Source organism: Dipteris shenzhenensis, chromosome 8, assembly GCF_047967505.1.
Source record: "Dipteris shenzhenensis isolate YYH24624 ecotype China chromosome 8, Dip_SZ_1.0, whole genome shotgun sequence".
NCBI lineage: Eukaryota > Viridiplantae > Streptophyta > Polypodiopsida > Gleicheniales > Dipteridaceae > Dipteris > Dipteris shenzhenensis.
In genome coordinates, this window is record NC_141603.1 from 14,618,395 (window position 1) to 14,641,321 (window position 22,927).

At 38.8% G+C, this 22,927-nt stretch overlaps 1 protein-coding gene and 1 pseudogene across 1 annotated transcript; one reads left to right on the forward strand and one right to left on the reverse strand.

The window, feature by feature from the left end:
- Positions 1-1,235: 1,235 nt before the first annotated feature.
- On the forward strand, positions 1,236-2,605 carry LOC147899164 (microbial Terpene synthase-like protein 13; annotated as a pseudogene).
- A 17,050-nt stretch (positions 2,606-19,655) lies between these two features.
- Positions 19,656-20,060, reverse strand: LOC147899165 (microbial Terpene synthase-like protein 13). The gene has a single exon (XM_087377648.1). It carries the CDS (start codon positions 20,058-20,060, stop codon positions 19,656-19,658), a length of 405 nt encoding a protein of 134 aa, XP_087233774.1.
- Positions 20,061-22,927: the final 2,867 nt, after the last annotated feature.

The following is a 22,927-nucleotide window of genomic DNA, read 5'->3' on the forward strand; positions in this document are numbered from 1 at the left end:
CAATAAAATTGAATTTTGAGAGGAGAGTGAAACCACATGAGAACATCATCCATGATCGAATATTCCTACATGGTGCCAAAAATGGCTTCCAAAAATCCTTTAATGCCATGTGCATAAAACCAAAGTTGAAAGGGTATATATTGACTCCTTGTACAAAGGAGTCAATCACCGACCAATCTCTCTCTCTGTCTCTCTCTCTCTTGTGCGTGTAGTGTAAAAAAATGTCAACATCTGAAGGACAAGAAAAAGGCAATGCCAATACGCAAATTGGAATATTGGTCTTTTTCCACACGTCTTTCTAGCCCTCTGTTCCCCTTAGTACTTCCTTCTCTCTCTCTCTCTCTCTCTCCCTCTCTCTCTCTATTGATTTTCCTTGGCAATCGTTACATGCATTGTAACTTATATTAACCGCATAGTAACTTGTTAATGAATATGAAATTTAATGCCATTATAGAAGGTTGGCCCTTCAAAAATGGCTTCCAAAAATCCTTTAATGCCACGTGAATAGAATCAACGTTGAGAGGGCGTATATGCTTACTCCTTATATATACTGGCTCCTTGTAAAAAGTAGTCACCCATCGTCCAATGTCTCTCTCTCCCTCTCTCTCTTGTAAAAAGTAGTCACCCACCGACTAATCTCTCTCTCTCTCTCTCTCTCTCTCTCTCTCTCTCTCATTAAAATTGAATTTTGAGAGGAGAGTGAAACCACATGATAACATCCTCCATGATCAGATATTCCTACATGGTGCCAAAAATGGCTTCCAAAATCCTTTAACGCCATGTGCGTAAAACCAAAGCTGAAAGGGTATATATTGACTCCTTGTACAAGGAGCCAACCACCGACCAATCTCTTTCTCTCTCTCTCTCTCTTTCTCTGTCTCTCTCTCTCTTGCGGATGTGGTGTAAGAAAATGTCAACATCTGAAGGAGAGAAAAAGGCAATGGCAATGTGCACATCTCTTTCAGCTAGCCCTCTATTCCCCTTATTACTTTCTTCTCTCTCTCTCTCTCTCTCTCTCTCTCTCTCGGTTTTCCTTGGCAGTCGTTACATGCATTGCAACTTTTATTCACCGCATAGTAACTTGTTAATGAATATGAAATTTAATGCCATTATAGAAGGTCGGCCCTTAAAAAATGGCTTCCGAAATTCCTTTACTTCAACACGTATGATCGACAGAGTGGCCTATATAAGTGTATGGCTGGGTGCTTCCACCTGCACTACTTACTCTGAGGCCTTCCAAGTCCTTTGCAAGCCACATTAGTCAGGCAAGAGAGCATGGATAAGCCAACCTTTTCGACTTTGCCTCAACTTGACCGCTCCGAGAAGATGCATCCCCCTACCCATCCCCAGAATCCCCAGAATGCCCCTCCTACTCAACTAGTAGACGCACGGAGTTTCTACCTTCCCCCGCTCCCTTGCTCGACGCTACCTAAATTGCATCGCCATTATGATGCTGTCCGAAAGGCCTACGACCCTTGGTTGATAGCTTGTTTGCAGCCACCAAATGAAGCATCCAAGGAGTTGCTCATTCAATCGAACGCCCATTGTTTGTTTGTTTGGCAATGCCGGATGCGGTGCATCACAAGGTATTACCCTTGTGTAAGATGATCGCCTTGCTGGGCATCCTGGATGACTTGAGTGAAGATTTGTTGCTTTTGGCCGACGATTTGACGTCAGGAAAGGAGTACTACGACTATATCCTGTCTCTGCTAGAAGGCCGGCCTTGCTCCTCCAACAATTACTTGAAGATCAGCGATCTACAGCAATTGTCCGAACAGCTGCTCTATGTATGGACAGAAATCCGCTCCTCCATGTCCTCACGGCTGCAAACGCGTTTCATTAACAGTGTGAAAGATTTCTTCTACGCCTTACTGCTGGAGTCTCGGTTGTGCCGAGAGAAAGGGGTCGTCGATCTTGCAACTTACCAGTCTTTCCGGAAATTCAGCGGCGAGGGCTACGTATTCATGATCATGGCGGAATATGGTAACGATCTGGATCTAGAGGACGAGATTCTTGCGGATCCTGCTATTGTCAGGCTTCAAGAGCTCGTAGCTTATCACATAGCCTATGTGAACGACCTTCTATCCTTTCGGAGAGAATTTTGCGAAGGCCAATATGAAAATCTGCCATCCGTACTCTGCGTCCTCCACAATTACAGCCTGCAGGAGTCCATATACCAAGTCAGTAACATGATACACACCTTGGACGACGAGTTTGTAAGTTTGCAAAACAAGGTTCTGAATTCCGATCAGCTGGTCAACAGACCGGGGCTGAGGTCCTATGTGGATGTCTTAGGCTACGTGATGTCTGGGTTCTTGGAATGGGCTTATCAAACTGCGCGATACCACGGAGTCAACAATCGTCTCACGCTCCGACATGGATTGGTGAGCTTACTTCACCGAGATCGGACGTTGATCACCCAAACCGGTGCGTCGACCTTAGTACAGCACTAAGAAATAAGACAGCTTTGTTTATGGGTATAGTACGCTACTAAGTGTTCAAGCGGGGTGGGATGGGCTATGAGAGGCGAAAATTTGATCTTGTAAGTCTGTCTATATGTCACAAAATCTCACTATGTATGTGCTATGAAGTAAAATTTCCCTTGCTCAAGAAAAGGTGTTGCTAATCAATTCTTTAAAATCTATTTAGCAGAAGAATCCATAGGTGTATAAGGACATGATTATACCATTCTACAAAACAAAGAAAAGGTGTTGCTAATCAATTCTTTAAAATCTATTTAGCACCATAACTTAAAAAATGAAAATCTCTCTCTCTCTCTCTCACACACACACACACACATACACACCCCAAAAAAGCATAACACGCAGATGATGAAGCTCTGCCATCCCCGCCAAAGTCTCCTCTTGAAGATCTTCATTGGCGTCTAGACTTACAGTCCTTCGAAGAGGTATCGGATAGTGCGTCATGCACCACTGGAAGCGCCAGCTCAAGGTCTCCAACCTCCATCTCTATGAAATTCTGGAGGTGCTTGCTTTCACACATATCATCACACAGTCATTCAACGACTGGCAACAAGCGCATCCCAAGTGCACAAGAGGATAATACACCACAACACGTGAGTCACCCACTGAGACCACACCACAGACCTTAAATTTGTAAACTTTAATATTTTAGAGAATGCCATTGTTGTTCTACCACTTTGGTAAATCTGTAACGAGTCTGTAACAAATATTGTCAGGAATAACTAAGTACAACTATCTAAGGTTAGATCAAGAGTACGATTTGAGAAGGAAATCAAAGTAATCTCTATTAGTTAAGAAATCATCATTTTTTTCTAATAAAAGATAGTGAATAGGTTAAAGACCATATATACCTACAATAACTCTTAGCTTTCCACAAATATGATAATTCATTGAGGTCATTACATTCATACGGGCATATGGAAAAGGGAGAATCCCTACAGGCTCTAGACCTTGACTTTTCTTATTTTAAAAGAGTTATGTGGATCTTGTGATGGGACTCATGTCAAGAGTAACCAAGAAGGACATGGATGGTGACATACGAGCTTATGTGCTTGTTGGGGAAAGGAATCTACAGGTAGTAATTATGGGTGAAGGAGGGTGACATAGTATCCATATAAGGAGCGCTCCTCTCCCTTGTTCAACAAGTATCCCACCGTTAGGCCACATATTGTTGTATCTCTTGTCTTCTCAAGCCTCTTCCTTGAGCCTTCTCTCTCACTCTTGCATATGTTCCCTTGTATAGAATTTGGAGTCTACTTTTCTCCATAGTGGATGAGTAGTCTTGGAGCTTTTTTCCTCTCTTTTTCTCTTCCTTATGAAAACTCTACTTCTCTTATGATATGAGCTCCGTGAATTGCAATTTCATTTCTTCTAAAAATATGGCATTTCTCTTGAGTCTTCCTTTCTTCTCTCTCCATGCTTCATTTCATGCCTACGAGCCATCTTTCTTTGGATTCTCATTGCAACCACGTGGGTCAACCTTTTCTAAAGATATTGTGTATATATATCTTTTTCTTCTCTTCAAATTTCATGGGCCTTGGATCATTGATGAAGGTGGGGCCTTGAGGGAGAATTCTACTCAGGCAAAATTAGTATGAATAGAGGGCAATTTATATGACTATTCAACCCCATTGTGGCCCATAACATTTTTCTCAATTCTTTGTTATTTATGAAATTTATATCATTTCCAAGATCTCTTTTAGGTGCATCATTCTATGCATTTAGTTTTAGCACTTGATATATACATGCATGTTGAGCCATAAGATCTTCTTTCAACAGTGCATTGCCCTTCTCTTTAAATTTTTTTCTCAATTCTTAGTTATTTATGAAATTTATATAATTTCCAAGATCTCTTTTAGGTGCATCATTCTATGCATTTAGTTTTAGCACTTAATATATGCATGCATGTTGAGCCATAAGATCTTCTTTCAACAATTCATTGCCCTTCTCTTTGGTGCAGATCAACTTGGTAAGATCATGGACTTCCTTGATCCTTTTCTTTTCCCTCTTCTAGACTATAATGTAACTTAGGATGTTAGCATATTTATCCTTTGCATAAAATGTATGTTTTATCCCTCTTTTCAAGTGATAAAGGATCTTTGTCAAAGAAACAAAAAGCAAAGAGGTGCGTGAAATTCACTACCCCCAACTTCATGTCATAATATCAATTGAAGCTTTTTAATGTTTTGTAGCACAGAGTGATGTTGAGGAAAAAATTCCAGCTAAGAGAGAAAGAGAAATATTTGAAAAAAGTGAGAGAAAGAGGGGTTTATGGACATCAAAGTTAGAGAGAAGTTCACAAACAAGATGAGTATCTCAAGATAGTTGACCCCTTGAAGAGGAAACAAGTGTTTTGAGATGGAATCAAGCTAAATTTGGAAAAATTATACAATTTGCGCATGCAGATCTAGACAATGACTTGAAATGCAAGATCTTAGGGTATTGTATGAGTAGCAAAGAGATACGGTATTACCATAGAGTGTCTTCAACAAGTGCAAGACACAATTTCATAACTTTATAATAGAGTTTCATGCTAGTACATGACCTTTAATTTACAATGGCTTGAGGTAACACTTGGACAACTAGGAGACAAGGAATTATGTGTTTGGGTTGGCAAAGAAGTTTTTTATGACACGCTGATGGAGAGGACCAACAACTTAAAGAAATAGCTCATTATTGAGATGAAGGTGACAATATACAATCTTTTAGGCATGTCTTTGCTCTCTAGTGCAAAATAAGTAGTTGAGATTACATAACTAATTTATATCGACTCCACTTTTACAAAAAGTTTTGACTTGCCAATGACACCAAAGATTGCACGTAGCACCTATCCCTTGTAGGTTTGCTATCATCAATAACTTCTCAAGAATTATTAAGTGAAGCAAAGCCTATTCTGGGTGGTAAAATGCTTGGAGAGATTTGCTTGGCTTCAAAGAGGCTTCTATGGGGGTAGTTGCTATCTTTACTTGTCAAATTGTTTTTCTATTATTTTTGTATTTCTTACATTTACTTAACTTTTGGTTGTAGGCTTTTGTTTCATTTGTTTGCTATAAGAATGATGCCAGTCAAGTGTGACATGTGGAATCAAGTCACCACTTTGAAGGATCTTGCCATCTACTTTGGCATGGAAAATTTGGATCAAAGGGGGACCTATTGGATTGGGAGATGAAGTACTATCCTTGGTGGTTAGATTTCATGCCAGAGCTTTTTCCTTCACATGAGCTTGTGCAATGTAGATCCATAAAATTTTCAGATTATTTCAAAGGACGTAAGGCATTTCTTTCTTGATATGAGAGGAATCGTGAAGTTTCGACAAGTTCAAGAAGCAGTAGACTAACTGAACAAATGTCTAGCCTTTTTCTCAAGGGAGATCTCCAAGACTATGCTAAACAACTTGAAGAATGTACAGGATGGCAGATCCAAACTAACATCTGAGACTGCAGAAAGATGATCTTATAGATCAATTGAGAAGGGACATTGCACAAATCCGAGTAGTGATGTAGGAGGTACAAAAGTGCTTTAAATTCATGAAGGATGTAGATCGGGAAGAGAGTAGGAAAAATGCACACAACAAGAATGAGAATGTGCAATATTGGAAAGAGAAGGTGCAATATTGGGAAGATAAGAACAATGCCCTATAGTTTAGTTACAGGAGCAACATGTTGTGGCTCTTGAAAATTTGAGGAAGTCCTCCATCCTTTCTGAAACCCAAACTACTCTAGTGGTCTTGCAAGAAGTTTACGATAAAGTTGCTAAAGAATTTAAAGAGATTCAACTGTGTAGGTAAAAGAATTAGAGCTATTGTTGTTAGTGAGAAGCAAGTGGAGCAGTGAATGAGAACATCTGCGCTCTCATGATGAGGTAGAAGGGAATCAAGAAAGAGCTTGCTCATGTACTAGGTGAGACTATGATATTGACTGCCATTGTAATAGTTAAATTAGAAGAACTTCTCCTCTGATGTAGGGTTGTATGTGCACAATCTACCATGGGTACATCATAGATGAGTGCTATATCCGATGGTCCCAGTGTGGCCACTCTATGCATGGGTTTAACTTTGGGGTGTTTGTGCATGTAAACTTTATATGCAAAGTTTGCCATAAGCTAATTCTAAAGTCATGGAGAGACCAATTGTGTCTACCTATTGCAAATATCAATTCAGAGAAAGTAGCGATTGCATGTACATTGTTCATAAAAAGAAAGTGGTAAATAATCTATGCCAATCAATAAATGTACTAATCCATATTTATCCGTATAGGATCTAGATAGGAAGGGACACCATCTATTGGGTGTACCCGTTCAGTTCTCTTTCATGCATGCAAGAGATGAAATGGGATTCAATTCAGATGTTGTTGTAATGAGATGATGAGATTGTATTTGTGATCTGATAATGAAATGAAAGTTCTCTGTTTTGCATATACATGATCCCCAACTGTTCTGATTCATTATTGTTTCATGTTCTATCTGTATTGTCTCTACAATGTATAATCTCTAATTCCTGTTATTCGTAAGATATTGTTTATTAATATAATGATACATTGTTTATTCATTGCAACGTGAGTGAACAAAGTGTATGACTATCGTAACGCAATGAGAGGAAAGCGTATTGTTTATGCATACCCAAATTATTTTCAGGGTTTTGGATGAACCCCAAAACATTGGCGATCATGTTGAATGAATACCTTGTTAACTCCATGTTTGTATTGACGATGAAGTGGTGGACTAGAATTGATGGATGAATGTAGATGTTCCATTTATGGGCTTCTGCAGTCGACAATCTTGACGAATCGTATCCGTCACACCGTCTTGTGTGCGAAGGTCGACATGCTTTGCAAACCGATATGAACGAATATTGTCATGAAGTTATTGATGATTATGTTCTGAGTACCTAGGAATTTGCCTCCGCTCAGACATGAGTGTACAACATGAGTGTACATTAGGTGATGCATGAAGTGTACGTCGTATCAGTTGGGGTGCGATCGTGAAGTTTTGCATCTAAACTATTTGACACGAGTTATGATGAAATAGGTGGAATGGAAGGAGCCAAGCAAAGTGTCTACATGTCAGACTCAAAAGATGAACTAGGCTCGAGTGCTCTCTGAAGGTGATCTCATCGCCCAACTTCGCCAAAAGCAAAATGAACATCTATCAACCATGTTAGAAGTAGAAAATGTCGGGCTGCAAGCCGATGAACCCTCACGAGTGGATGGAAGAATCCCAATGGTGTCCCAAGATGACGCTTATCTTTACTACAGTATGTAATACTTTGAAAAAGCCTTAAACTTTGTTTAAGGCTTTGCACAAAACTACAGTATCATTGAATCCATATCATTTTTCTACTTTAGCAACCACCAGATATCCATGATATGAATCCATGATATGGAATACATATTTCTTCTAAATATTTCTTATCACATATTTCTTCATTTCTTCTGATACACCATGCAGTATGAATGTAAGAAAATATGAATCGGTGTGCTTTTAGCCTATGTGCTTGTCCCTAATCAGTAGGATACTTTGACTAGGTAGACTTATAATTACTTAAAGTAGAGCCTTTGCAAAGGATTGTACCTAGTATTGGATATAAACAAAACACTTTGGAAAGCATATAATATATAGTCTATATATATCTAAACTAAATACTTTAGAATGCATATTTTATATAGTCTATATACCTTAAATCTTACACCCTAAATCTTGAATCCTAAAGTTCCCTAAATCTTAGGTTATACAATCTAAGCTCTTAAACTTATATAACAGTTCTTATCCCTAGACGCTAAACCCTAAACCTTAAACCCTAAACCCTATCGCTTAAATTTTAAAACCTAATTTCCAGATCCTAAACGCTAGATTCTAGACTCTAAGCTCATGACCTTATATACTAAACCCTAAACCCTAAATCCTAAACCCTAAAATAATAGTCATAAACCCTAAACCCTAAATGCTAAATCCTAAAAAATTAGAATGGCACATGAAACCACTAGGTGGATACTTTATTGGGTAACACGGTGCTTGTATGGTGTACACATGTGGAAAACACTATTAAATGGTAAGCATATAGAAGTAATCCTTATCCAAGCCCCATTTCCCCCCTCTTGCTTATCATAATAGAGACACTCTCCCTCCCCCTTTCTCGATGCAATACAACCTAACTCTGAAGCCTCCTACCTCACAAAGCTCTTGATTGAGGCATAGACACATGTTTCCCTAGTTACCTTCATCCCAAAATCGAACTTGCTACTATCAATAATTTGTGGAAATGTATTCATGTAGTCAACATGCAAAGCCATCAAGTTGCACTTACTCTCACTTGTATCCGAATCTATGGCATCTAATCAAGTGTGGTCTATTTCGAGTTTCTTATTTTTTCTAGGAAAATTATGAAGTGTAATTTTACATAAAAATCCTGTGGTATGTCACAAATTGGAAATAGAGGAAATTGCAAGTGCTTTTTCAAAATAAAAAATCGTAGTAGAACTTGCATGATAGAAATATGCATGCTGATAGACCACTAAATGTCTATGATCAATAATTTATTGCTTGCTCGTTTTTGTTTTAAAGAAAAAGTAAATTGATTACAAGGTGAGTCTTCAATTGCTTATTATGAATACTTCACATGGCTAGTTTTATTAAATACACGAGTCCATGCTATGAATGCTAAAAGGGTATTGATCCAAATATTCGGTAGTCATAAAGCTTGAGTTTATAAACCCAAAGTCTCTATTCATATAATGCAGTTGAGTTGGGACATACATTAATGAGTTATAGTTTGTTAGTTTTGTGAATGAAGCTTTGATGTATTATAGAAATAGATACAGTATATCAAAGTAGAAGCACCTATGTCTTTGGTTTATATCAAATGGTATAGTCCGCATATAGGTCTTTTGATATAGATATAAGGATACACTATGGTTTTCCTTCTTAGCAATAACAAGTACAAGTAGAAGGATTACTAAAATATGCACACATATTGAGTATGTACGTGTCCCATCATGTATAGGATAGGAGTACAAATGAGGGCATTTGAACCATATTGCCTTGACTAATTGATCATTGCTTTTATTGAGAAGGGATATGTGGAATAGTCAAGCATGGAAAATACATAATAGAGATATGCTTACAAAGTTATGATTGGTCAATTTGTTCCTATGATACATTGGTATGGCTTGTCAATATACAATAGTAATATAGGTTTTTGAAGTTTTCTTCTTATACTCTACTGTACAAAAACAAAAACAATGCAAAAATACAAAAGGGATTTTGTATTAGTACTTAGATGGGAGAACACAAAGATAGTAGACCAATAGTGTATACATGGGATGAATGCAAATATGGTTGAAAAAAAATCTTTCTTGAATAGAATTTATACACTTTTTGGACAAAGCATGAGATGAATGCTACAAATATTTTTATAGTACACTAGATGTAGAGTATATGTTTTGGAAATGATTTGAAGTAGATTACTTTAGATGGAATCAATTTCTTATTAATAGACAACTCGCATTTGCAATTCCTAAACTAAGCTGTACAATAGAAAAATACTTGGATTGTATAGAAACATAATATGTTTAGAATGCTTTTAGTATAGGATGACTTAGTGACTCGTCTAAGTCTTGGTTTTCATCAATAAGTAAAAAATGTATATATCAACTAGTTGTGTTGTAGGACTTAGCTGTAGATTTCAGCACATGTCTTTAAATTGTAGTGAAGAATAGATTTTACTCTATGGCATGAAACTTCATAGAATGACTAAAGACCTTATATATTACCCCTTTGAAAGGATTGGTAACTACAAGTAAAGTAGTAATAAGAAAAGGTTCTCTTTGTCAAATAGACTTGTTATATTTTTGCTACAGATGGTTGATATAAATTTCTCTAAGCATATTGGTGGAAATAATCTCAACGAGTACAAGAGATCAAAGTCATTAATTTTTTTTAAAATGCTAATTAGAATGATAATATCCTCAATTGTTTATAAATCCCAAGACCAAGTGCAATCTGGTAGTTCTTACTCAATACTCAATTTCTCTCATAACATCAATACAATTAAAAGTTGGTCTTATAGACGCGCAGGTAGCTGATGTTCTAAATATATAAATGTGATCTCACTTAGCAAGGATTCTAACAATATTAAATTCAACTTCGGTATAAACTAGGAAAACCAATAAGAACTTGTATGAATGTAATGACCTCAATGAATTATCATATTTGTGGAAAGCTAAGAGTTATTGTAGGTATATATGGTCTTCAACCTATTCACTATCTTTTATTAGAAAAAAATGATGATTTCTTAACTAATAGAGATAGTAGCTTTTGGTTTCCTTCTCAAATCGTACTCTTGATCTAACCTTAGATAGTTGTACTTAGTTATTCCTTATGATATTTGTTACAGATTTACCAAAGTGGTAGAACAACAATGCCATTCTCTAAAATATTAAAGTTTAGAAATTTAAGGTTTGTGGTGTGGTCTCACTGGGTGACTCACGTGTTGTGGTGTATTATCCTCTTGTGCACTTGGGATTGTGCACTTGGGATGCGCTTGTTGCCAGTCGTTGAATGACTGTGTGATGATTTGTGTGAAAGGAAGCACCTCCAGAATTTCATAGAGATGGAGGTTGGAGACCTTGAGCTGGCGCTTCCAGTGGTGCATGAGTGCACTATCCGATAACTCTTCAAAGGACTGTAAGTCTAGACGCCAATGAAGATCTTCAAGAGGAGACCTTGGCGGGGATGGCAGAGGTTCATCATCTACGAGCGGCATTGGCTCTTCTTTGGGGGGCCTGTAGGAGTCGTGACGTCAATGCTTTGTACAAAATGTGCTGCTTTGGGCAGCATCTTGAATGCCTCATCAGGGAGGTCGACTGGAGCGTTGGAGGTGATGGACAGGGAAGGTCTATGCTGTGCAGTGGTGGTGTTGGAGGCATTGTGTGGAGAAGTACTCGGGTAGTGTTGTCCGAGGGAGAGGAGGTTGGGTAGCTTGTTGGGTGGGTTGGGTGGGATCTGGTGGAGGTGGTAATGGAATATCAACGGGGGGTTGGTGGTATGAAAGAGGGTGATTGCATTTTGTTCTTCATCCTAGGTTATTTCTTTGGGGAGGGGAGAGGAAGGAGGGAGGAGGAGCTAGAAGGAGGAGGAGGAGGGGAGAGGGAGGAGGGAGGAGGGAGGAGGAGCAAGATGGAGGAGGGGAGAGGAGGAGGGAGGGGGAGGGAGGGAGAGGGAGAGGAAGGAGGAGGAAGGGAGGGAGGGAGTGCGGGAGGGAGGGAGAGAGAAAGAGAGGGAGGGAGGGAGATTCAAAATTTGAAATTCAAATTTCAGAAAGTGGCCCCCTCCCGTCATTGATGGGGGGAGAGGTATGCTATGTATGAGGTAGAAGGGAATCAAAAAAGAGCTTGCTCATGTACTAGGTGAGACTATGATATTGACTGCCATTGTAATAGTTAAATTAGAAGAACTTCTCCTCTGATGTAGGGTTCTATGTGCACAATCTGCCATGGGTACATCATAGATGAGTGCTATATCCGATGGTCCCAGTGTGGCCACTCTATGCATGGGTTTAACTTTGGGGTGTTTGTGCATGTAAACTTTATATGCAAAGTTTGCCATAAGCTAATTCTAAAGTCATGGAGAGACCAATTGTGTCTACCTATTGCAAATATCAATTCAGAGAAAGTAGCGATTGCACGTACATTGTTCATAAAAAGAAAGTGGTAAATAATCTATGCCAATCAATAAATGTACTAATCCATATTTATCCGTATAGGATCTAGATAGGAAGGGACACCATCTATTAGGTGTACCCTTTCAGTTCTCTTTCATGCATGCAAGAGATGAAATGGGATTCAATTCAGATGTTGTTGTAATGCGATGATGAGATTGTATTTATGATCTGATAATGAAATGAAAGTTCTCTGTTTTGCATATACATGATCCCCAACTGTTCTGATTCATTATTGTTCCATGTTCTATCTGTATTGTCTCTACAATGTATAATCTCTAATTCCTGTTATTCGTAAGATATTGTTTACGAATCTAATGATACATTGTTTATTCATTGCAACGTGAGTGAACAAAGTGTATGACTATCGTAACGCAATGAGAGGAAAGCGTATTGTTTATGCATACCCGAATTATTTTCAGGGTTCTGGATGAACCCCAAAACACTGGCGATAATGTTGAATGAATACCTTGTTAACTCCATGTTTGTATTGACGATGAAGTGGTGGACTAGAATTGATGGATGAATGTAGATAATCCATTTACGAGCTTCTGCAGTCGACAATCTTGACGAATCGTATCCGTCACGCCGTCTTGCGTGCGAAGGTCGACATGCTTTGCAAACCGATATGAACGAATATTGTCATGAAGTTATTGATGATTATGTTCTGAGTACCTAGGAATTTGCCTCCGCTCAGACATGAGTGTACATTAGGTGATGCATAAATTGTATGTCGTATCAGTTGGGGTGCGATCGTGAAGTTTTGCATCTAAACTATTTGACGCGAGTTATGATGACATAGGTGGAATGGAAGGAGCCAAGCAAAGTGTTTACATGTCAGACTCAAAAGATGAACCAGGCTCGAGTGCTCTCTGAACGTGATCTCATCGCCCTTCGCCAAAAGCAAAATGAACATCTACCAACCATGTTACAAGTAGAAAATGTCGGGCTGCAAGCCGATGAACCCTCACGAGTGGATGGAAGAATCCTAATGGTGTCCCAAGATGACGCTTATCTTTACTATAGTATGTAATACTTTGCAAAAGCCTTAAACTTTGTTTAAGGCTTTGCACAAAGCTACAGTATCATTGAATCCATATCATTTTTCTACTTTAGCAACCACCAGATATCCATGATATGAATCCATGATATGGAATACATATTTCTTCTAAATATTTCTTATCACATATTTCTTCATTTCTTCTGATACACCATGCAGTATGAATGTAAGAAAATATGAATCGGTGTGCTTTTAGCCTATGTTCTTGTCCCTAATCAGTAGGATACTTTGACTAGGTAGACTTATAATTACTTAAAGTAGAGCCTTTGCAAAGGATCATACCTAGTATTGGATATAAACAAAACACTTTGGAAAGCATATAATATATAATCTATATATATCTAAACTAAATACTTAGAATGCATATTTTATATAGTCTATATACCTTAAATCTTACACCCTAAATCTTGAATCCTAAAGTTCCCTAAATCTTAGGTTATACAATCTAAGCTCTTAAACTTATATAATAGTTCTAATCCCTAGATGCTAAACCCTAAACCTTAAACCCTAACCCCTATCGCTTAAATTTTAAAACCTAATTTCCAGATCCTAAACCCTAGATTCTAGACTCTAAGCTCATGACCTTATATACTAAACCCTAAACCCTAAACCCTAAACCCTAAATCCTCAACCCTAAAATAATAGTCATAAACCCTAAACCCTAAATGCTAAATCCTAAAAAATTAGAATGGCACATGAAACCACTAGGTGGATACTATATTGGGTAAAGCGGTGCTTGTATGGTACATGTGGAAAACACTATTAAATGGTAAGCATATAGAAGTAATCCTTATCCAAGCCCCATTTCCCCCCTCTTGCTTATCATAATAGAGACACTCTCCCTCCCCCTTTCTCGATGCAATACAACCTAACTCTGAAGCCTCCTACCTCACAAAGCTCTTGATTGAGGCATATACACATGTTTCCCTAGTTACCTTCATCCCAAAATCGAACTTGCTACTATCAATAATTTGTGGAAATGTATTCATGTAGTCGTCGTGCAAAGCCATCAAGTTGGACTTACTCTCACTTGTATCCGAATCTATGGCATCTAATCAAGTGTGGTCTATTTCTAGTTTCTTATTTTTTCTAGGAAAATTATGCAGTGTAATTTTACATAAAAATCCTGTGGTATGTCACAAATTGGAAATAGAGGAAATTGCAAGTGCTTTTTCAAAATAAAAAATCGTAGTAGAACTTGCATGATAGAAATATGCATGCTGATAGACCACTAAATGTCTATGATCAATAATTTATTGCTTGCTCGTTTTTGTTTTAAAGAAAAAGTAAATTGATTAGAGGGTGAGTCTTCGATTGCGTATTATGAATACTTCACATGGTTAGTTTTATTAGATACACGTGTCCATGCTATGAATGCTAAAAGGGTATTGATCCAAATATTCGGTAGTCATAAAGCTTGAGTTTATAAACTCAAAGTCTCTATTCATATAGTGCAGTTGAGTTGGGACATACATTAATGAGTTATAGTCTGTTAGTTTTGTGAATGAAGCTTTGATGTATTATAGAAATAGATACAGTATATCAAAGTAGAAGCACCTATGTCTTTGGTTTATATCAAATGGTATAGTCCTCGTATAGGTCTTTTGATATAGATATAAGGATACACTATGGTTTTCCTTCTCAGCAATAACAAGTACAAGTAGAAGGATTACTAAAATATGCACACATATTGAGTATGTACGTGTCCCATCATGTATAGGATAGAAGTACAAATGAGGGCATTTGAACCATATTTCCTTGACTAATTTATCATTGCTTTTATTGAGAAGGGATATGTGGAATAGTCAAGCATGGAAAATACATAATAGAGATATGCTTACAAAGTTATGATTGGTCAATTTGTTCCTATGATACATTGGTATGGCTTGTCGATATACAATAGTAATATAGGTTTTTGAAGTTTTCTTCTTATACTCTACTGTACGAAAACAATGCAAAAATACAAAAGGGATTTTGTATTAGTACTTAGATGGGAGAACACAAAGATAGTGTACCAATAGTGTATACATGGGATGAATGCAAACATGGTTGAAAAAAAATCTTTCTTGAATAGAATTTATACACTTTTTGGACAAAGCATGAGATGAATGCTACAAATATTTTTATAGTACACTAGATGTAGAGTATATGTTTTGGAAATGATTTGAAGTAGATTACTTTAGATGGAATCAATTTCTTATTAATAGACAACTCGCATTTGCAATTCCTAAACTAAGCTGTACAATAGAAAAATACTTGGATTGTATAGAAATGTGATCTCAGTTAGCAAGGATTCTAATAATATTAAATTCAACTTCGGTATAAACTAGGAAAACCAATACAAACTTGTATGAATGTAATGACCTCAACTTCGGTATAAACTAGGAAAACCAATACAAACTTGTATGAATGTAATTATCATATTTGTGGAAAGCTAAGAGTTATTGTAGGTATATATGGTCTTCAACCTATTCACTATCTTTTATTAGAAAAAAATGATGATTTCTCAACTAATAGAGATAGTAGATTTTGGTTTCCTTCTCAAATCGTACTCTTGATCTAACCTTAGATAGTTGTACTTAGTTATTCCTTATGATATTTGCTACAGATTTACCAAAGTGGTAGAACAACAATGCCATTCTCTAAATATTAAAGTTTAGAAATTTAAGGTCTGTGGTGTGGTCTCAGTGGGTGACTCACGTGTTGTGGTGTATTATCCTCTTGTGCACTTGGGATGCGCTTGTTGCCAGTCGTTGAGTGACTGTGTGATGAATTGTGTGAAAGGAAGCACCTCCAGAATTTCATAGAGATGGAGGTTGGAGACCTTGAGTTGGCGCTTCCAGTGGTGCTTGAGTGCACTATCCGATAACTCTTCAAAGGACTCTAAGTCTAGACGCCAATGAAGATCTTCAAGAGGAGACCTTGGTGGGGATGGCAGAGCTTCATCATCTGCGAGCGGCATTGGCTCTTCTTTGGGGGGCCTGTAGGAGTCGTGACATCAGTGCTTTGTACAAAATGTGCTGCTTTGGGCAGCATCTTGAATGCCTCATCAGGGAGGTCAACTGGAGCATTGGAGGTGATGGACAGGGAAGGTCTATGCTGTGCAGTGGTGATGTTGGAGGCATTGTGGAGAAGTACTCGGGTAGTGTTGTCCGAGGGAGAGGAGGTTGGGTAGCTTGTTGGGTGGGTTGGGTGGGATCTAGTGGAGGTGGTAATGGAATATCAGCGGGGGGTTGGTGGTATGAAAGAGGGTGATTGCATTTTGTTCTTCATCCTAGGGTATTTCTTTGGGGAGGGGAGAGGAAGGAGGGAGGAGGAGCTAGAAGGAGGAGGAGGAGGGGAGAGGGAGGAGGGAGGAGGGAGGAGGAGGAGCAAGATGGAGGAGGGGAGAGGAGGAGGGAGGGGGAGGGAGGGAGAGGGAGAGGAAGGAGGAGGAAGGGAGGGAGGGAGTGCGGGAGGGAGGGAGGGAGGGAGAGAGAAAGAGAGGGAGGGAGGGAGATTCAAAATTTGAAATTCAAATTTCAAAAAGTGGCCCCCTCCCATCATTGATGGGGGGAGAGGTATGCTATGTGAATTGTTTCAAAATTGCTCACCAAGGACTCAAGTGAGTCTTGGAGAGCTTGTAGCACCTGCTTAAACATTATTATTATTCCGAGGGGATGGTAGGTGGTGGTCTGGTAGGTCGCTCTCTCTCTCTCTCTCTCTCTCTCTCTCTCTCCCTCTCTCTCTCTCTCTCTCTCTCTCTCTTCTCTCTCTCTCTCTCTCCATCCCCCATGGCTAAGACCAAGTAGAAGGTGAGGAATCTGGGTGAGAAGCTGCCATCAAATGATGAGGACACACTCAATAATCCCCCACCTTTAACAAGAGACACTGGTAGAAGATTCTAGTGTGAAGGAAGAAAATTCAAGAAGAAGAGATGATTCAAAGACCAAAGAAGAAGCCAAAGAGGAGTTCTAGCAATGAAGGGAGCAGAGGATGAAACAAAATCAATTAAATGAGCAAATTTTTCATGAGGCGCAAGCACAAAAAGAGATTCAAGCTCAAGGACACCCCTAGGGAATCAAATAGCAGCCACCTCTTCCCACATTCACGCCAAGGAGAGCACATCAGCCACCTCTATGTCCAGGCCAAAGAGGTCCTCCTGTAGTGAAGAAATATAGGTTCAAACTGGGTATTGTGGCACTTTGGTAAATTTAGAGGCTTTAGAAGTCAATCGATCTACTTATCCCAAAGATGAGGTTTGCCAGAGTGGTACATGAGATCATGCAGGATCTTAACCAAAGCACAACATCTAGGTGGTTGAGGCGAGGGGTTGTGGAGGCCTCTTGGCATATTTAGCAGATGCCTTTCTTCCCTTGTAGCATGCAATTGAGGCCTACTTGGTACACCTCCTGGATGATCTTATACTAATTGTCATCCACACGAGTAGGGTCATTGTGATTGTAAAAGATATAAATTCACTATAGGCCTTAGGAGACCCAAGGGGGGCTTAAGGTTGTTTTGTGTATTACGCCTTGGGTGATGGTTAGGGATGGTTTGTGTATGGAACCGTGTGTGAGTCTCCATCTTTTATTTTGCTCCTATGAATACTATATATATACATATACATATACGTACACACACACACACACACACACACATATATATATGCACACACACATATACATATATACATATATACATATATATTCATATATATGCATACATACATATACATATATATACATATATATACATATATATATATACGTACATATATATATATATATATCTATATATATATATATATATATATATATATATATATATTGAGAGGAGAGTGAAACCACATGATAACATCCTCCATGATCGGATATTCCTACATGGTGCCAAAAATGGCTTCCAAAAATCCTTTAACGCCATGTGCATAAAACCAAAGCTGAAAGGTATATTGACTCCTTGTACAAGGAGCCAACCATCGACCAATCTCTTTCTCTCTCTCTCTCTTTCTCTGTCTCTCTCTCTCTTGGGCATGTGGTGTAAGAAAATGTCAACATCTGAAGGACAAAAAAAGGCAATGGCAATGTGTACATCTCTTTCAGCTAGCCCTCTATTCCCCTTATTACTTTCTTCTACGCCTTACTCCTGGAGTCTTGGTTGTGTCGAGAGAAAGGGATCGTCGATCTTGCAACTTACCAGTCTTTCCTGAAATTAAGTGGTGAGGGCTACGTATTCATGATCATGGCGGAATATGGTAATGATCTAGATCTAGAGGATGAGATTCTTGCAGATCCTGCTATTTTCATGCTTCAAGAGCTCGTAGCTTATCACACAGCCTATGTGAACGACCTTCTATCCTTTCGGAGAGAATTTTGTGAAGCCCAATATCAAAATCTACCATCTGTACTCTGCGTCCTCCATAATTACAGCCTATAGGAGCATATACCAAGTCAGTAACATGATACACACCTTGGACGACGAGTTTGTAAGTTTGCAAAACAAGGTTCTGAATTCATATCAGCTGGTCAATAGACTGGGGCTGAGGTCCTATGTGGATGTCTTAGGCTATGTGATGTCTGGGTTCTTGGAATGGGCTTATCAAACTACGCAATACCATGGAGTCAACAATCGTCTCATGCTCTGACATGGATTGGTGAGCTTACTTCACCGAGATCGGACGTTGATCACCCAAACCGGTGCGTCGACCTTAGTACAGCACTAAGAAATAAGACAGCTTTGTTTATGGGTATAGTACGCTACTAAGTGTTCAAGCGGGGTGGGATGGGCTATGAGAGGAGAAATTTTGATCTTGTAAGTCTATCTATATGTCACAAAATCTCACTATGTATGTGCTATGAAGTAAAATTTCCCTTGCTCAAGAAAAGGTGTTGCTAATCAATTCTTTAAAATCTATTTAGCAGAAGAATCCATAGGTGTATAAGGACATGATTATACCATTCTACAAAACAAAGAAAAGGTGTTGCTAATCAATTCTTTAAAATCTATTTATGTATGTGTGTGTGTGAGAGAGAGAGAGAGATTTTCATTTTTAAAGTTATCGTGCTAAATAGATTTTAAAGAATCGATTAGCAACACCTTTTCTTTGTTTTGTAGAATGGTATAATCATGTCCTTATACACCTATGGATTCTTCTGCTAAATAGATTTTAAAGAATTGATTAGCAACACCTTTTCTTGAGCAAGGGAAATTTTACTTCATAGCACATACATAGTGAGATTTTGTGACATATAGATAGACTTACAAGATCAAAATTTCTCCTCTCATAGCCCATCCCACCCCGCTTAGTAGCGTACTATACCCATAAACAAAGCTGTCTTATTTCTTAGTGCTGTACTAAGGTCGATGCACCGGTTTGGGTGATCAAGGTCCGATCTCGGTGAAGTAAGCTCACCAATCCATGTCAGAGGATGAGACGATTGTTGACTCCATGGTATCGTGCAGTTTGATAAGCCCATTCCAAGAACCCAGACATCACATAGCCTAAGACATCCACATAGGACCTCAGCCCCGGTCTGTTGACCAGCTGATCGGAATTCAGAACCTTGTTTTGCAAACTTACAAACTCATCGTCCAAGGTGTGTATCATGTTACTGACTTGGTATATGGACTCCTGCAGGCTGTAATTGTGGAGAACGTAGAGTACGGATGGTAGATTTTGATATTGGGCTTCACAAAATTCTCTCCGAAAGGATAGAAGGTCATTCACATAGGCTATGTGATAAGCTACGAGCTCTTGAAGCCTGACAATAGCAGGAGCTGCAAGAATCTCGTCCTCTAGATCTAGATCGTTACCATATTCCGCCATGATCATGAATACATAGCCCTCACCGCTGGATTTCAGGAAAGACTGGTAAGTTGCAAGATCGACGATCCCTTTCTCTTGACACAACCAAGACTCTAGGAGTAAGGCGTAGAAGAAAGTAATAAGGGGAATAGAGGGCTAGATGAAAGAGATGTACACATTGCCATTGCCTTTTTCTGTCCTTCAGATGTTGACATTTTCTTACACCACATGCCCAAGAGAGAGAGAGACAGAGAAAGAGAGAGAGAGAGAGAAAGAGATTGGTCGATGGTTGGCTCCTTGTACAAGGAGTCAATATACCTTTCAGCTTTGGTTTTATGCACATGGCGTTAAAGGATTTTTGGAAGCCATTTTTGGCACCATGTACGAATATCCGATCATGGAGGATGTTATCATGTGGTTTCACTCTCCTCTCAAAATTCAATTTTGATGAGAGAGAGAGAGAGAGAGAGAGAGAGAGAGAGATTAGTCGGTGGGTGACTACTTTTTACAAGAGAGAGAGGGAGAGAGAGAGATTGGACGATGGGTGACTACTTTTTACAAGGAGCCAGTATATATAAGGAGTAAGCATATACGCCCTCTCAACGTTGATTCTATTCACGTGGCATTAAAGGATTTTTGGAAGCCATTTTTGAAGGGCCAACCTTCTATAATGGCATTAAATTGCATATTCATTAACAAGTTACTATGCAGTCAATATAAGTTACAATGCATGTAACGATTGCCAAGGAAAATCAATAGAGAGAGGGAGAGGGAGAGAGAGAGAGAGAGAGAGAGAGAGAGAGAGAGAGAGAGAGAGAGAGAGAGAAGGAAGTACTAAGGGGAACAGAGGGCTAGAAAGACGTGTGGAAAAAGACCAATATTCCAATTTGCATATTGGCATTGCCTTTTTTTTGTCCTTCAGATGTTGACATTTTCTTACACCACACACGAGAGAGAGAGACAGAGAGAGATATTGGTCGGTGATTGACTCCTTTGTACAAGGAGTCAATATACCCTTTCAACTTTGATTTTATGCATATGGCATTAAAGGATTCTTGGAATCCATTTTTGGCACCATGTAGGTTCATATTCGATCATGGATGATGTTCTCATGTGGTTTCACTCTCCTCTCAAAATTCAATTTTAATGAGAGAGAGAGAGATTGGTCGGTGGGTGACTACTTTTTACAAGAAAGAGAGGCAGAGAGAGAGATTGGACGACGGGTGACTACTTTTTACAAGGAGCCAGTATATATAAGGAGTAAGCATATACGCCCTCTCAACGTTGATTAGAACTATTCACGTGGCATTAAAGGATTTTTGGAAGCCATTTTTGAAGGGCCAACCTTCTATAATGGCATTAATGTTCATATTCATTAACAAGTTACTATGCGGTCAATATAAGTTACAATGTATGTAACGATTGCCAAGGAAAATCAATAGAGAGAGAGAGAGAGAGAGAGAGAGAGAGAGAGAGAAGGAAGTACTAAGGGGAACAAAGGGCTAGAAAGACGTGTGGAAAAAGACCAATATTCTAATTTGCATATTGGCATTGCCTTTTTTTTGTCCTTCAGATGTTGACATTTTCTTACACTACCCACACGAGAGAGAGAGACAGAGAGAGAGATTGGTCGCTGATTGACTCCTTTGTACAAGGAGTCAATATACCCTTTCAACTTTGGTTTTATGCACATGGCATTAAAGGATTTTTGGAAGCCATTTTTGGCACCATGTAGGAATATTCGATCATGGATGATGTTCTCATGTGGTTTCACTCTCCTCTCAAAATTCAATTTTAATGAGAGAGAGAGAGATTGGTCGGTGGGTGACTACTTTTTACAAGAGAGAGAGGGAGAGAGAGAGATTGGACAATGGGTGACTACTTTCTACAAGGAGCCAGTATATATAAGGAGTAAGCATATACACCCTCTCAACGTTGATTCTATTCACGTGGCATTAAAGGATTTTTGGAAGCCATTTTTGAAGGGCCAACCTTCTATAATGGCATTAAATTTCATATTCATTAACAAGTTACTATGCGGTCAATATAAGTTACAATGCATGTAACGATTGCCAAGGAAAATCAATAGAGAGAGAGAGAGGGAGAGGGAGAGAGAGAGAGAGAGAGAGAGAGAGAGAGAGAGAGAGAGAGAGAGAGAGAGAGAGAGAGAGAAGGAAGTACTAAGGGGAACAGAGCGCTAGAAAGACGTGTGGAAAAAGACCAATATTCCAATTTGCATACTGGCATTGCCTTTTTTGTCCTTCAGATGCTGACATTTTCTTACACTACACGCACGAGAGAGAGAGACAGAGAGAGAGATTGGTCGGTGATTGACTCCTTTGTACAAGGAGTCAATATACCCTTTCAACTTTGGTTTTATGCACATGGCATTAAAGATTTTTTGGAAGCCATTTTTGGCACCATGTAAGAATATTCGATCATGGATGATGTTCTCATGTGGTTTCACTCTCCTCTCAAAATTTAATTTTAATGAGAGAGAGAGAGATTGGTCGGTGGGCAATTACTTTTTACAAGAGAGAGAGGGACTAGAGAGAGAGATTGGATGATGGGTGACTACTTTTTACAAGGAGCCAGCATATACCCTTTCAACTTTGGTTTTATGCAAGTGGCATTAAAGGATTCTTAGAATCCATTTTTGAAGGGTGGCACTATGTAGGAATATCCGATCATGGATGATGTTCTTCGAGTCTTGGTTTCACTCGCCTCTCAAAATACAATTAATTCATTCGTCTTTACATCCCTGCACTCCTGCAAAAGGCTAAATTAATCTAAAAGATGAAAGCCTTACTCTTTCGCTCAGGGGGTTCACCTCACAAATTTTATTATTTTTAAAATTATAATTTTATTTTTTACAAAAAATGCCAGCT

Bases quoted from the DNA above. Each gene is read 5' to 3' on its own strand.
- LOC147899165 (XM_087377648.1), bottom strand. From the start codon at position 20,060: ATGGCGGAATATGGTAACGATCTAGATCTAGAGGACGAGATTCTTGCA.